This window comes from Antechinus flavipes, chromosome 4 (assembly GCF_016432865.1).
Source record: "Antechinus flavipes isolate AdamAnt ecotype Samford, QLD, Australia chromosome 4, AdamAnt_v2, whole genome shotgun sequence".
Taxonomy (NCBI): domain Eukaryota; kingdom Metazoa; phylum Chordata; class Mammalia; order Dasyuromorphia; family Dasyuridae; genus Antechinus; species Antechinus flavipes.
The window spans coordinates 347,201,268-347,215,452 of NC_067401.1; the positions used below are offsets into that span (position 1 = coordinate 347,201,268).

Consider the following 14,185-nt stretch of genomic DNA (forward strand, 5'->3'; position numbering starts at 1 on the left):
CAACTTGGGGAGCACAGGGAACACGAACTCTTCCCACTTTAAATGCCCAACAGGTCCCCAAAACTCATTTTGAACTTGAAATTTAACACCATTCAAAGTACTCTATTCTGCTTTCTCAAGATTGTTGCTTTATTTTGGTGTGGGATACCAGAGGCCATTATTGGGATGGTTCATCTGGAATTATGAGGATTCTGGTTATTTCCTGCAAAAAAATTGACAAGGTAGTGGGAGTTTATCTTGAAACCTTTTGTATCAGTGCTTGGTTGTCAGTCTTTCCTTTAATGATTATTCTTTCTTTAAAATATTCCAGTGTCTGGAAGCAGTGAACCTTTCATGACACCAGGACAAATGCCTAATAGTGGGATACAGGATATGTATAACCAGGCCCCAGCTGGAGCAATGTCCAACATGGGAATGAGCCAGCGACAGTTTCCCTATGGAGCCGGTTATGACAGAAGGTAAGTTTTTTTTTTTAATTTGTTTTTCCTAAGGTGAAGGCAAAGAATACTTTCATAAGAATTCTCTTTTCTCCATATACATATGTAAGAGAGAAGAACAGATCAGTTCATATACTCCAGCCACTAATGATCACTGTGTTTCTGGTTTCTTTGGAGATTAATGAGATAAGGAGTGGCCACTCATTCAGTTTACTGTTGATCAACAAGTGGGTGTGTTAGACAGCTGCCTTCATAAGTCTGACTCCTGATGGGTGTCTTGGGCAGAACAGAATCCTCACCCTAGTGTTTAAAATACAAGTATATTTATGAAGATGAAAATGCCAAACCACCCAAGTTACAAAAATATGATTCACTTGGTTTGAATGTGTTAGAAATCTTCTTTCCAAGTACACAGTCTTTACTGTTTGAAATGAAAAAGCACATTTCTCAAAACTATCATTTCATTTCAAAACTGTTGTTTTCATTTAGTATATTAACTGTGAGGCTTATTGCTACAGTTTGCAAAAATTCAAGTTTAAAATTAACTGAAACAAGAATTCAACTTTCTTTTTCTCTCTCCCTGCCTTTTTTCCTCTGTCCCTCTCCTTCTTTCTCCATCTTTGCCCCTTCCCCCTTCTCTCTCTCCCTTTCTCCTTTTGTGTCTTTCTCTTATACTCTCACATCATCTCCTTCTGAAGTAGCTTTGGGACATACCAATGCATTGAGAAAATTACAATGGGAACTAATCTATAGGTTGTGTTTATAAGTCCTCAGATGTGTTTGAAAACCTTTAGAGGTAAACTTGCTATAGAGTCCATTTTTGCCATAGAGTTTTAACATAGAGTCCACTATTAAATAAAAAGAACAATAGGAATTAGAGAACCCAGGTGTTTCTTCCTTGGTATCATTGAAAAAGAGAAAGCTGTAATATCTATCTAAATTTTTACAGTTACAGAAGGAAAGTAATTCAAATAAATGTATGTGAAAGATAAAAAGATTAGTAAAAGTATTTTTGCATAAAATAAATATTAAAAGAGTTCATAGTTGAGCTATTGAAAAAACTGTATTGGGAATGAAGTATTTCCCGATAAAGTCTAATTCCCAGCCTAAAATAGATGCTTAGAAAAGTTATCTTTTTAAAGGCCTCATTATTTACATATGGGTTACCTCTTTCACTGAAAATTGCCTCCCTTAGGCAATAAATTCTATATCTCCACAACAGAAGTGAAGCTTTTTTTCCCCCTATATTGGGGAAGGAGAAGTGTTAAGGGGAGGGCAAAACACTTTTAAGACTATTCTAATTAAGTAAAACCACACTTGTAGTATAGCTTTTCCCAGACATGCTTAAAGGATTTTCTTGCATTAAAGAGTATATGATCCCATCTGTTGTAAAATTTATAGTCTGTCAATTTATAGGTCAAATTATAATATGGCTCCTGAAAAGGCAGCATGGGACCACCTACCCAAAGCAAAACAGATATAGTGCCTTTTAACACTAACTCTAGCTATGTCTTCTGATCATTATCCTAGCCAGCAAATGAAAGTGATGGCTTCTCTGAAGTATCTGTATTCCTAAGATAGCCATTGTAGTTCTAATAAGTACAAGGATTTGGTATACAATGTTGGACTTGGCTTAGCTTGACTTTGGCTTTTGGCTTGGCAGTTTGGGATGGAACAGGTAGGTTTAGAAGACACTGTTCATCATCCTTAGAAAGTGAAAAGATGTTTTTAGAATTCCATATCATTGCTTCTCTGAAGCAAGCATTTTTTCCCCTATGTTTCTTCTACTGTATTTTCAAGAACTTTGCCTGGCCTAGTTTTAAAATGTCAATCTACTGGCTTCTACTATTTGGTTGGGAGGTGAGAAGAGCAGTGTACCTACCCCATAATAATAGAGTTCCTGGTATTTTCCTTTATCTCCTTATTCCTAGAAATAGCCTACTTAATTTCCCCAGCATCCATTGTTGAAACAAATTGAGCATTCCTGATCCAGACGAATTAAAAATGTAAGCTCTTTGAGAGCAGGGACTGTTTAATGTTTTTGATTACTGTTTCCCAATGCCTGGGATATACTAGGTATCTGATATAGAGTTGTAAATTTAAATTGATTCCACATAAATGTGTCTTTGAGATCCTGGGCAAGTCATTTAACCTTAACCTATATTTCTAGGTATTACTCTAAAGAACATCAGTTTCAGAAAATACACTGCATTGGCAGTGAGCTTTTCCCCATTCAGGACTTTGTCTCCAGTCTCTGTCCCTGTCCTGTTCCTTTCTTATTAGCCAATTCTCCTGTGCCTTTGTCTTTTATTTCTTATTAAACACTAAGATTAATAAACCAGATTTTAGCCAAATAGCATGGGCTTCAATCATGCTGTTTTTACCAAATGAAATGATTCATCTTTACATTGCAGTGGAAAGGAATACTACAGTGCACAAATTTAATAACATTTGAAATAATTGTTAAATTTATTATTAAGAAAATAAGAACTTATTACCTTGACAGAGAGTAGTAGTAGAAACTCTGTGTGTGTGTATATGCACACATACATATACATACATACATACATACATACATACATACATGTGTATATATTTCTTTACTTTTCTGAATCCCTGTTTCTCCTACCTTCATTTAAAGATATTGCAAGTTAAATTCTTGTGTAACAACTCCTTGATGTAGCAAATCCATTCATGTAGTAGGTGGAGCTTCAGCTCAAAGGCCAAGGAATTTGACCAGCGTCATGCAAGGTGCTTGCTTGTTCAACCAGTATTCCTGTGATACCTATTAACCAACAGCCCTGCCAGCATCATTACCTGAGATGGGTGTTCCCATCCCTTTTACTAAAAATGAAGTATTGTTGCTGTGAAGTGCTTTTGTCTAGAAATTAAATGGCAGATTTAAGTAGTGCCTTCTCCCTGGTCCTGAAGCTTTTCTAGTAGTTGATGGTCTTCTTTGAATTATACCATTGTAGGCATGAGCCTTATGGGCAGCAGTATCCTGGACAAGGACCTCCCTCAGGACAGCCACCATATGGAGGACACCAGCCTGGAATATATCCACAGCAACCGGTAAGGCAGAAAGGAGATGGGATTCATTCTTCCCCCTATCCCTTTAAAAAACTGGTTTTTCTCAGTCATGAAGCTCAATTCATTTAATTAGCATTAATATTTCATCAGATTAGCTTACAAAGTTTAACAAAATATTTAAGCATCTTTCTCTCTTTCCTTTTTATGGATTAGAGGTATGTTTCATATTCAGCACCATAAGACATGGCAGAGATTTTGAAAATTAAAAAATAAATATTATTTGTAGTTTCATGAAGCATATTAAAACATCTCTGATACATTGTATAATATTTTATATCAAGGGTATTTTGAATGCATGTCATAAGTTTGTGTGTCTCACATCTACTTCAGATTTTGAGGCAGAAACCATATCCTTTCTGTGTGCTAAACAGAATTTTTAAGTGTCTAGTATAAAATAATAAAAGCTAATGTCTTTAGAATGTGGTTAATTTATTTTACCTTTTTAATTGATTCATTGAATTATCTAACTTTTGTTTCAATAAGTTTAGTAGCCCAACTCTATAGAAGAATAAAACTGAGCAGTCATTTCTAATTTATTTTAATTTATAGTTTTTCTGCTTTGCTAGTTAAAAATAGTGGTGAAGATCTGTGCATCTCATAGTATGGTTTTTTATACTCATGGATACAGTATCTTTTTGGAAAGTTTTTAGCAAATCAGAGAGGCTTTTTTTTAATTTGAGTTTTTTTATATTAATGAGTAAATATATATGACAGGGATGATTCTACTAATTTAACTTAACTAGATTTCCTTTTTTAAAAAATTAAAGCTTTTTAATTTTCAAACATATGCATGGATAATTTTTCAATATTAACCCTTGCAAAACCCTGTGTTCCAAATTTTCCCTGCTTTCTCCTCACCCCCTTCCCTAGATGGCAAATAATCCAATATATGTTAAACATGGTAAAAATATATGCTTAGTTAGATTTCCAAACAAAAAGGGAGAACATACTACCTAAGAACCATCATGAATGCATTGGCTATTCACCAACTTAATGAAAAATCACTATAGGAATATATTAAGCTATCTAAAGTGTCACCTAGGAAATACTTTAAAGAGAAAACTGGACCAGAGACTTTATTTCTGTTCATACCCCTTCAGAAACTAAAATCAAACCAGGATTTTACTGGAGCTTTTGATATGGACTTAGATGGGATCAAAGACGTTCTGCCTAACTGGAATAGCTATGGGGATGTTCATGTTAGGTAACATTAGCATAGCCTGAAAAGTTACCTAGAGCCACACGTAAATGGAAGCCTAATCTTTGTACGGACCAAAGAATTTATTATGAAACTCTTCCAAGACTTGCCTTCCCCTTGATGAGATAATAGATAGATAGAGATCATTTTTCAAAGCCCAAAGTACTACCTATCTATATCTATCTCTCTATGTACATAGAGAGATAGATATAATATTTTTCAGAGCCCAAAGCATTATCTATATGTATATATATAGAGAGAGAGATAGATATATCTATATTTATCTGTATGTGTGTATGTGTGTGTGTGTATATATATATATGTATATCTAACTCTATATATAGATAGATCGAGATAGATATAATAACACTTTTCAAAGTCCAAAGTACTATGTATATATAGATATATCTATATTTATCTATAGATAGATAGATAGATATAGCACTTTTTAAAGCCCAAAATATCATCTATTAAATGTCAGTTATCACTATTGCAACATTCTCTTACAAATCATGTCCTCAGCTTTTTCTACTGAATTGGTTACCTGAGAAAATTTCAGTGTAAAAGGGACACAGTTTCATTTAATTTGTTTGATTTGGTTCCATGAAACTTTTAAATATCTAAAGCCTCTTAAGTGTTATAAAAATATCTTCATCAGGCATACTATTAGTATTGAGAAATAACCATGAATTGCTATTACTCTTACTCAGTACTTATATGAGCCTTTCTCTCTTGTAGGTGAATTTTCCACTTGATCAGATCTTTTTTTTTTTTTCATAATTTGAAAGTAGATGTGTATGATTATTACCCTAAGAGCACATTTATATGTTTTATTTTAAATTAATTTCAGAACTACAAACGTCACATGGATGGCATGTATGGGCCTCCAGCAAAACGCCATGAGGGAGATATGTACAACGTTCAGTATGGCAGCCAGCAGCAAGAAATGTATAACCAGTACGGCAGTACGTACTCTGGACCAGACCGGAGGCCCATCCAGGGACAGTATCCCTATCCTTACAACAGAGAGCGAATGCAGGGCCCGGGTCAGATGCAACAGCACGGAATACCTCCCCAGATGCTCGGAGGCCCCATGCAGTCCTCCTCAGGTGAGGGCCCTCAGCAGAACATGTGGCCCACCCGCAATGATATGCCTTATCCGTACCAGAACAGGCAAGGTCCAGGAGGCCCTGCACAGGCTCCCCCTTATCCGGGAATGAACCGCACTGATGAAATGATGGTACCTGATCAGAGGATAAACCACGAGAGCCAGTGGCCTTCTCACGTCAACCAACGGCAGCCTTACATGTCCTCTTCAGCCTCCATGCAGCCCATCACTCGACCTCCCCAGTCATCTTACCAGACGCCGCCATCAATGCCAAACCACATCTCCAGGGCGCCCAGCCCAGCATCCTTCCAGCGCTCCCTGGAGAACCGCATGTCTCCAAGCAAATCCCCCTTCTTGCCCTCCATGAAGATGCAGAAGGTCATCCCCACGGTTTCAGCCTCCCAGGTCGCAGGGCCACCACCCCAGCCACCCCCCATTCGACGAGAAATCACTTTCCCTCCAGGGTCTGTAGAAGCATCACAACCTGTCTTGAAACAAAGAAGAAAGATTACCTCAAAAGACATTGGTAAGCCTTACGAAGGTCTTCTTCCATATTTAATCCCAGTATTTGTTAGAATTTTGGATAAAGCCTTATAAAGGAAACTTCACGTCCCTTCTGAGTGTGAGGGTATTGTTTTACAGAAGGAATTGCTGGGGGAAAACCAACTTAAATTGAGGAAACACTGAAGGGGAACCTGAAAATAGCATTTTAATTGGTGAATGGCATGTGCTTTGGTGATTAGAGCACCAGGCAGCAAGTCAGGAGCTGAATTATTGACTCTGCATTTTTACTTAACTACTGGGTGACCTTAGACAAATTACTTAAAATGTATTATGATAATACCTACTTAACAATGATATCAAATAACTTATTAAAACTTGAAAATAACTCCAGACATTTTAAAGGAAAAACCGCTCCTTCATTTACAGTCTAGGAATTGTTCTAAGGACAATAAGGATTTTCGCTAATATACTATAAGTAATTGATACGATGTGTATACACACACATACATACAGATACATGTATACATACATTCATACACATACTCCTGAGCCAAGCAGCTTTCTGGCTTTAATACTGACCTGTTCAAGTTTCTCTGAATTTTTATTAGAATTTTTAGATAACAGAGTGCACAGTTTTTGGTTTTTTTTCTGAGTTTAAAGGAGGCTCTTTCAAATATAATAAACACAAAAATGGAGAAGGTTAAATTTAGAGATTTCTAAAATCTCTAACTCACTCCGATTATCTGAAATGATTGTTAACAACAAAATACTTTTCTTGGAAAGTAGTAGAAGATAAAATAGGACATTTTATATCAAAGATTGAGTTTCCTTATAATAAGGATCAGTGAGACTGATGAGACTTTGCTTTAATATCTCACATCCTCTCTTCTTGCCCTTTTACCAACAAACTTCACTTTATTACCATTAGAAGCAATTTTTCATATATTTTATTATTGCTGTTGTTTAGTCATCCCTGACTCTTCGGAGTGGTTTTCTTGGCAAAGTCACGAGGTGGTTTGCCATTCCCTTCTACAGCTCATTTTATAGATGAAGAAACTGAGGTTTCAGGGTTAAGTGACTGGTCCAAGGTCACATAGCTACCGTCTGCCTGAGACCAAATTTGAACTGAGAAAGAGGAGTTTTCCTGACTCTATTCATAACACTCCTACCCCATATCTTAATAAGCCATGTATAATTAGTCTGATTAGTTGCAGCCTGTTATTTCTATTTGATAAACTCTTCAAAACCATGAAGTCCCAAATGTGCTTGCATTCTTTACCTTCCCATTCTAGAAGGAAATGAAAGAGGACAACTGAGGGATTGGGGAAACCCTGCTCAACCTGTATTATTTTTTTCAAGATATATTCTTGCCTACACTTTCTATAGCTAGTAGTCCTTCAAGGATATATAAAAGTAGAAAGCAGCAATAAGAAAGCAAATATTCTTTAACTCAACTCTTATTGTTGACTATGAAATCATTAGCAAACTCATTATTGAGGATCATTCTATACCACTCCCAACAACAAGAAAACAAAAAGAGTAGAATGTTTGCTCACTACCAGGAGAAGTGTATTTAATTCATGTTCAGCCTACAAAAAATATTGGAAACACATCTGAGCTATAAATTGATCTCTGGTTCTGCACTAACTTTGAACCTGAAAACTTCCAGGCTTATCTCTGGTCTTTAAAGTTAATTTTATTAGCATTCTGACTTTGGAAGTCTGTATCTTCATTTCACATTTCTTACCCTTCAGCTCATTTAGTCTTTAGACCATCGCAAATCACTGGTGTTAATTTTGTATCTTTTCTCAGTAACTCCTGAGGCATGGCGTGTGATGATGTCCCTTAAATCGGGCCTTTTGGCTGAAAGTACGTGGGCTTTGGACACTATTAATATCCTCCTCTATGATGACAGCACCGTGGCTACTTTCAATCTCTCTCAGGTAAGAGGAATAGCCCTCATAGCCAAAAAGGGGGCTAACGAAGAATTCTAGAAGATTTAACTCATGCATCATTATGCTAGAATTGATGACAAGGTTAATTATTGTGAGCCTGGCTGGCATTTTTAATCACCTTTGCTGTCACCAGCCACCATTTCTGATTGCAGTAAAATACAGCAATACAAAAAAATACTAACTTGACATATGATAGAGACAAATTTCAATCTCTTCAAATTATAAATGTTTTTTATAATTCTCATCCTGATCCCTTTGTGTTGTGGTTAATATTCATTAATAATCAGCAAATTATTTAAACTATGTCTGTGTTGACATTTCTGTTTTCAATCTAATAGTTTGTTTATTCATTAAAGGTTATTAACACATTTTGTTGTGTGTTTGCCCTACCAGAGTGATTAACTATACTTGTACTTAGCCTTTTTTCACCAAAGCTAATTGTTGGGTTGTTGTTGTTGTTGTTGTTGTTGTTGTTTTAAGAGACAATTAACCAAAACTATGAGGCTGAGAACAAATATGTCAACTTATTTGCTAATATTGAAGACACTAACCAGTGGATGGGCATTGATCACAGTATAACAAAACTCATAAAGTTGTTAGTGTTAGGAATTGAAATGGGAAGTAGAATTTTGGCAGACATAAAACCATTCCAAAGGAAAGGATCAAAACAATAAATAAATATATAAAACAAGAAGAAAAAAGAAAAAAAATTTAATATAATAGGCAGAAAAAAAGACCTAAAAAAGAGAGAATCTGGAGTATATTCTACTATTAATTTTTTTTTAAGTTCATTTTAGAAACAACTCCCAACTCTGCCCAAAAATCTAAATCTTAAGATCCCAAACAAACAGAAAGCAAGATGAATAGGTTTTGCTGCTTGTTGGGGATACCTCATATGAGATCATGCCTCATGGTGGAGTTTGAAGAAATCAGGGGAATGTAAAGTGTACCTAGTAAAGGTCATCTTAGAAGAAATATCATTTTCTCCAAATATTTGAAGGACTTTATGTAAAAAAGGGAGTTGTTCTGTCATCCCCAGAGTTCAGAAATGGACACAATGAACTTCAGAAACTTCAGAATGACTTATTTAAGTTTCATAGAAAAAAAACTGTCTAAGTAAATTCAATCTCCAGACATGTAGTGGGCTGCCTTGATAGGTGGCAATTTGCCCTTCCTTGGAGTTTTCCAAAATAAGCTGACTGACCACCTGTTAGAAGTGTTATAAAGGGTCTAGTGTGAATTGGACTAAGTGATTCTTGAGGGTTCAGCCAACTGAAATTCTGTAATTCTTTGACAGCTGGAATGAGCCACTAATCTTGTACTCATAGATAAACCATTTTTTCTCTTAATTCTCTAGTTGAATAATAAATAAAGTATCACATTTGCTTTTCCTTAAATTACCCCAGGCACTGACTAATATGGAAATATAACTTTTTCTCTACTAGTAAAATTAATGTAAAAATTACACAAATTTTCTTCAGTAGATAAGTATGAAAAAAATACTTTGTCTTTACCAGAAAACTTAAATTTCATACCTACAGTGGATGAACTGCTGATTATCTTTTTTCATAACCAAAATTACTCTACCAGTAACCCCATTTTTCTCCCAAAATAAAACTTAAACTTACACACACAGACACACATACACATACTAGAATGTACTAAACAGATCACTTAGAAACTTAGCTTTTCAATAGTTGTGCTTTTGACCTTAATTTAAAGAGATGAAGAATACATAGTGTGTGGAGAACATGATTTCTATACCTTTTTTTTGCCAGGGGGAATCTTTGATCACATCACCAGAGGTAGTATTTTTCATTCAAACTAACATAGTAGTAAAATAGTAGCATTTCTCAGTTAGGAATTTTTGTTTCCACCAGCTGAAGTTCAATATAAAAGTAACTTAAATGTGAAAAGTAATTCTGCCTAACTCCCTGGTTCATCTATCAAGGCCTAAATTGGTTTGTTTTCATTTTTTCAGCATTTACAAGAAGCAGTTTTGCTAAGATATCTACTCTTAAAAAGAAATATTTAAGGAGAAAGCATATATTAGAATAACTTATGGTACCTGAGGCAAAATAATAATCATAAAATGATAACAATAGCCATAAAAATAAGGGCAAAAATATTTCTTTAAGTAATGGAAGTGAAGAAGTCACTTTAAGTGAAAGAGTCTGTGAATTCAAGCCTTCACTTTCTAATAATAAAGGCTGTGTATAAATTTAAAAAGAATGACATGTACAACATTTCCCTTTGAGAGTATGAAAGCTTAAAGGAAGCAAAGTTACCACAGGGTTAGTTTGTAAAGGTAAGCAACAATTAGAAAGCAAGATAAAGGTACATTTAGACAAAGGTCTTAGACTTGACAGTGCACTTAACCACTCCTGGCCAGGCAATCCATAAATTGTGGGATATATGGAGATATTCTCATAAATGTAAATTTATTGCCATTGAAAGTGTCCTTCCTTTTGGTTGTAATTGGATATTATGACACCATTTCCTATTTTTCTTCTTTTTTTCCTCAGTTATCTGGATTTCTTGAGCTTTTAGTAGAGTACTTTAGAAAATGCCTGATTGACATTTTTGGAATTCTAATGGAATATGAAGTGGGAGACCCCAGTCAAAAAGCACTTGATCACAACGCAAATAAGAAAGATGACAGTCTGTCTTTGGCAGATGACTCTGGGAAGGAAGAAGAAGCTGAATGTATTGATTATGATGATGATGATGAAGATGAAGATGAAGAGGAGGAAGATGAAGAAGACGAAAAGACAGGAACAGAAGATAAGAGCATGGTTCTTGCCTCTCCCGATGCCAGTATTGATCTAAAAGAGAGGCCCAAGCAAGCAAGTAAATTTGACAAACTGCCAATAAAGATAGTAAAGAAGAATAATCTATTTGTGGTGGACCGGTCTGACAAATTAGGCCGTGTTCAGGAATTCAACAGTGGGCTTCTCCACTGGCAGCTTGGGGGAGGCGACACAACTGAACATATCCAGACTCATTTCGAGAGCAAGATGGAAATTCCCCCTCGCCGGCGGATCCCTCCTGCCCTTGGCTTCCTGGGAAAAAAGAAAGATTTGGAAGGAAGAAGTGAATTTGAGGACCATCCAGAGAAAAGCATAATAGCAACCATTGATGATGTCTTGTCGGCTCGGCCCGGAGCGTTGCCCGAAGACTCAAACCCTAGTAACCAGGTCGAAAGCAGTAAGTTTCCCTTTGGTATTCACGAAGCCAAAAGCCACCGGAATATTAAACTGCTGGAGGATGAGCCAAGGAGCCGAGACGAGACTCCACTATGCACCATTGCCCACTGGCAGGACTCTCTGGCCAAGCGCTGTATCTGTGTGTCAAATATTGTCCGTAGCTTGTCTTTTGTGCCTGGCAATGACGCCGAAATGTCCAAACATCCAGGCCTGGTGCTGATCCTGGGGAAGCTGATTCTCCTTCACCATGAACATCCAGAGAGAAAACGGGCACCTCAGACCTATGAGAAAGAGGAGGAGGAAGATAAAGGGGTGAGCTGTAGTAAGGATGAGTGGTGGTGGGACTGCCTCGAGGTCTTAAGAGATAACACATTGGTCACATTAGCCAACATTTCTGGGCAGCTAGACTTGTCTGCTTACACGGAAAGCATCTGCTTGCCAATTTTGGATGGCTTGCTACACTGGATGGTGTGCCCATCCGCAGAGGCGCAGGATCCCTTTCCCACGGTGGGACCCAACTCAGTGCTGTCGCCTCAAAGACTCGTGCTGGAGACCCTGTGTAAGCTCAGCATCCAGGACAATAACGTGGACCTTATCCTGGCCACCCCTCCATTCAGCCGTCAGGAGAAACTCTACGCTACTTTAGTTAGGTACGTTGGAGACCGCAAAAACCCGGTCTGCCGAGAAATGTCCATGGCGCTCTTATCGAACCTTGCCCAAGGGGACGCGCTAGCAGCAAGGGCCATAGCTGTGCAGAAGGGAAGCATCGGAAACTTGATAAGCTTCCTAGAGGACGGGGTCACAATGGCCCAGTACCAGCAGAGCCAGCATAACCTCATGCACATGCAACCTCCCCCTCTGGAACCGCCTAGCGTAGACATGATGTGCAGGGCTGCCAAGGCCTTGCTGGCCATGGCCAGAGTGGACGAGAACCGCTCAGAATTCCTTTTGCACGAAGGCCGTTTGCTGGATATCTCAATATCGACTGTCCTGAACTCTCTGGTTGCCTCTGTCATCTGTGATGTACTCTTTCAGATTGGGCAGTTATGACATACGTGAGAAGCCAAGCATGTGTGGGTGAAGATTAGAGGGTCCCCTATAACTGGCTGTTTTCTGTTTTTGTTTATCCAGCATAGAAAGAAGGAAAAGAAAATCTTTGCTCCTCTGCCCCATTCACTTTTTACCAATTGGGAATTAAAGAAATTAATTTGAACAGTTATGAAATTAATATTTGCTGTTTATGTGTATAAGTACATCCTTTTATTTTATTTTTTTTAACCAAAGTTGCTGTCTAGTACATTCAAGGGTCACTTTTTGTTTTCATAGAGTTCCTTTTCAGTGTTTTTTTTTTTTTCCATATTTGTATTGCATATTTTTTGGGAAGCAAATTAGTGACTTGAAAAGTTGTGGCAAAATGTTATATGACCGGAAAACTTCACCGTGTTGAAACAAAAAGGTGAAAGCAACATACCAACTTCTTGTGTGTCTTATTTTTTTTTTTTTCAGAAGAGAAAAAAATACCCGTATCCCATCACCCAAACCTCTGTGCAATAGACACTTCTAGTGATGTAGGTATAGGGATCAAGGCAGTGTGTCAGTCAGTAGTCAAACTATGAAATGATATCAGTTTCTCCACAGGAGAATGGTTACATTAGGCTAGGGGCAAAACCAATTTTTTTTTTTTTTTAAAGTTAAGACTGAAAACATATACCTGATGACGATCAACGTAAATTGCTTCCTCACCACTACTGTCATGTCTGCTATCTATTGTTTGACCTTCCACAATGACAGTTCTTCACAATTCCTTTAATCATTTTTTAAATATTTTTTTTACTGCCTAAGGGCCGTGATGTATATAGAAGTTGTACATTGAACATACCCTCATTTTTTCTTTTTCTTTTTCTTTTCTTTTTTTTTTTTCTTTTTTTTTTTTTTTTTTTTTTTTTAGTACAAAGTTTTTAGTTTCTTTTTCATGATGTGGTAACTACAAAGTGATGGTAGATTTAAATAATTTTTTATTTTTATTTTATATATTTTTTTCATTAGGGCCATATCTCCAAAAAAACAAAAAACACAAAAACAAAAAAAACAAAAAATATACAAAAAAAAAAAAACTGAGGGTAATGTACAAGTTTCTGTATGTATAAAGTCATGCTCTATTTCGGGAGAGCAGCCGATCACAATTGCTTCATGAATCAAGGTGTGGAAATGGTTGCGTTATGGATTGATTTAGAAAATGGTTATCAGTACAGACAAAAAAAAAAAAAAAGAAATATACAGAAAAAAGGAAGAAACACAACTTCAAAGATTTTTCAGTGATGAGAATCCACATTTGTATTTCAAGATAATGTAGTTAAAAAAGAAAAAAGAAAAAAAAACTTGATGTAAATTCCTCCTTTTCCTCTGGCTTAATGAATATCATTTATTCAGTATAAAATCTTTATATGTTCCACATGTTAAGAATAAATGTACATTAAATCTTGTTAAGCACTGTGATGGGTATTCTTGAATACTGTTCTGGTTTCTTTAAGGATGTACGTGACAACAAAGCCAATTATAAAAAGAATATTGAAAATTACAACAGCATGCCCACCAACTCCCTCATTGAAGAACCAGAGACTGGAAAGTACCTTTAAAGGTCATCTACTTCTTAATGGGCTAAGTTAGTTTTAGACATAACCAGATTG

The 14,185-nt window shown here is 36.5% G+C and overlaps 1 protein-coding gene across 2 annotated transcripts in view; it reads left to right on the top strand.

The window, feature by feature from the left end:
* ARID1B (AT-rich interaction domain 1B) overlaps positions 1-13,985 on the top strand; it is a 535,516-nt gene extending 521,531 nt beyond the window's left edge. For both annotated transcript variants that reach the window (XM_051997996.1, XM_051997995.1), the window contains exons 17-21: positions 311-458; positions 3,413-3,509; positions 5,576-6,359; positions 8,150-8,280; positions 10,818-13,985. In XM_051997996.1, coding sequence (XP_051853956.1) covers positions 311-458; positions 3,413-3,509; positions 5,576-6,359; positions 8,150-8,280; positions 10,818-12,548 — 2,891 coding nt within the window. In that variant the 3' untranslated portion in view covers positions 12,549-13,985. The remainder of the gene's footprint in view (positions 1-310; positions 459-3,412; positions 3,510-5,575; positions 6,360-8,149; positions 8,281-10,817) is intronic.
* The last annotated feature ends 200 nt before the right edge of the window (positions 13,986-14,185 follow it).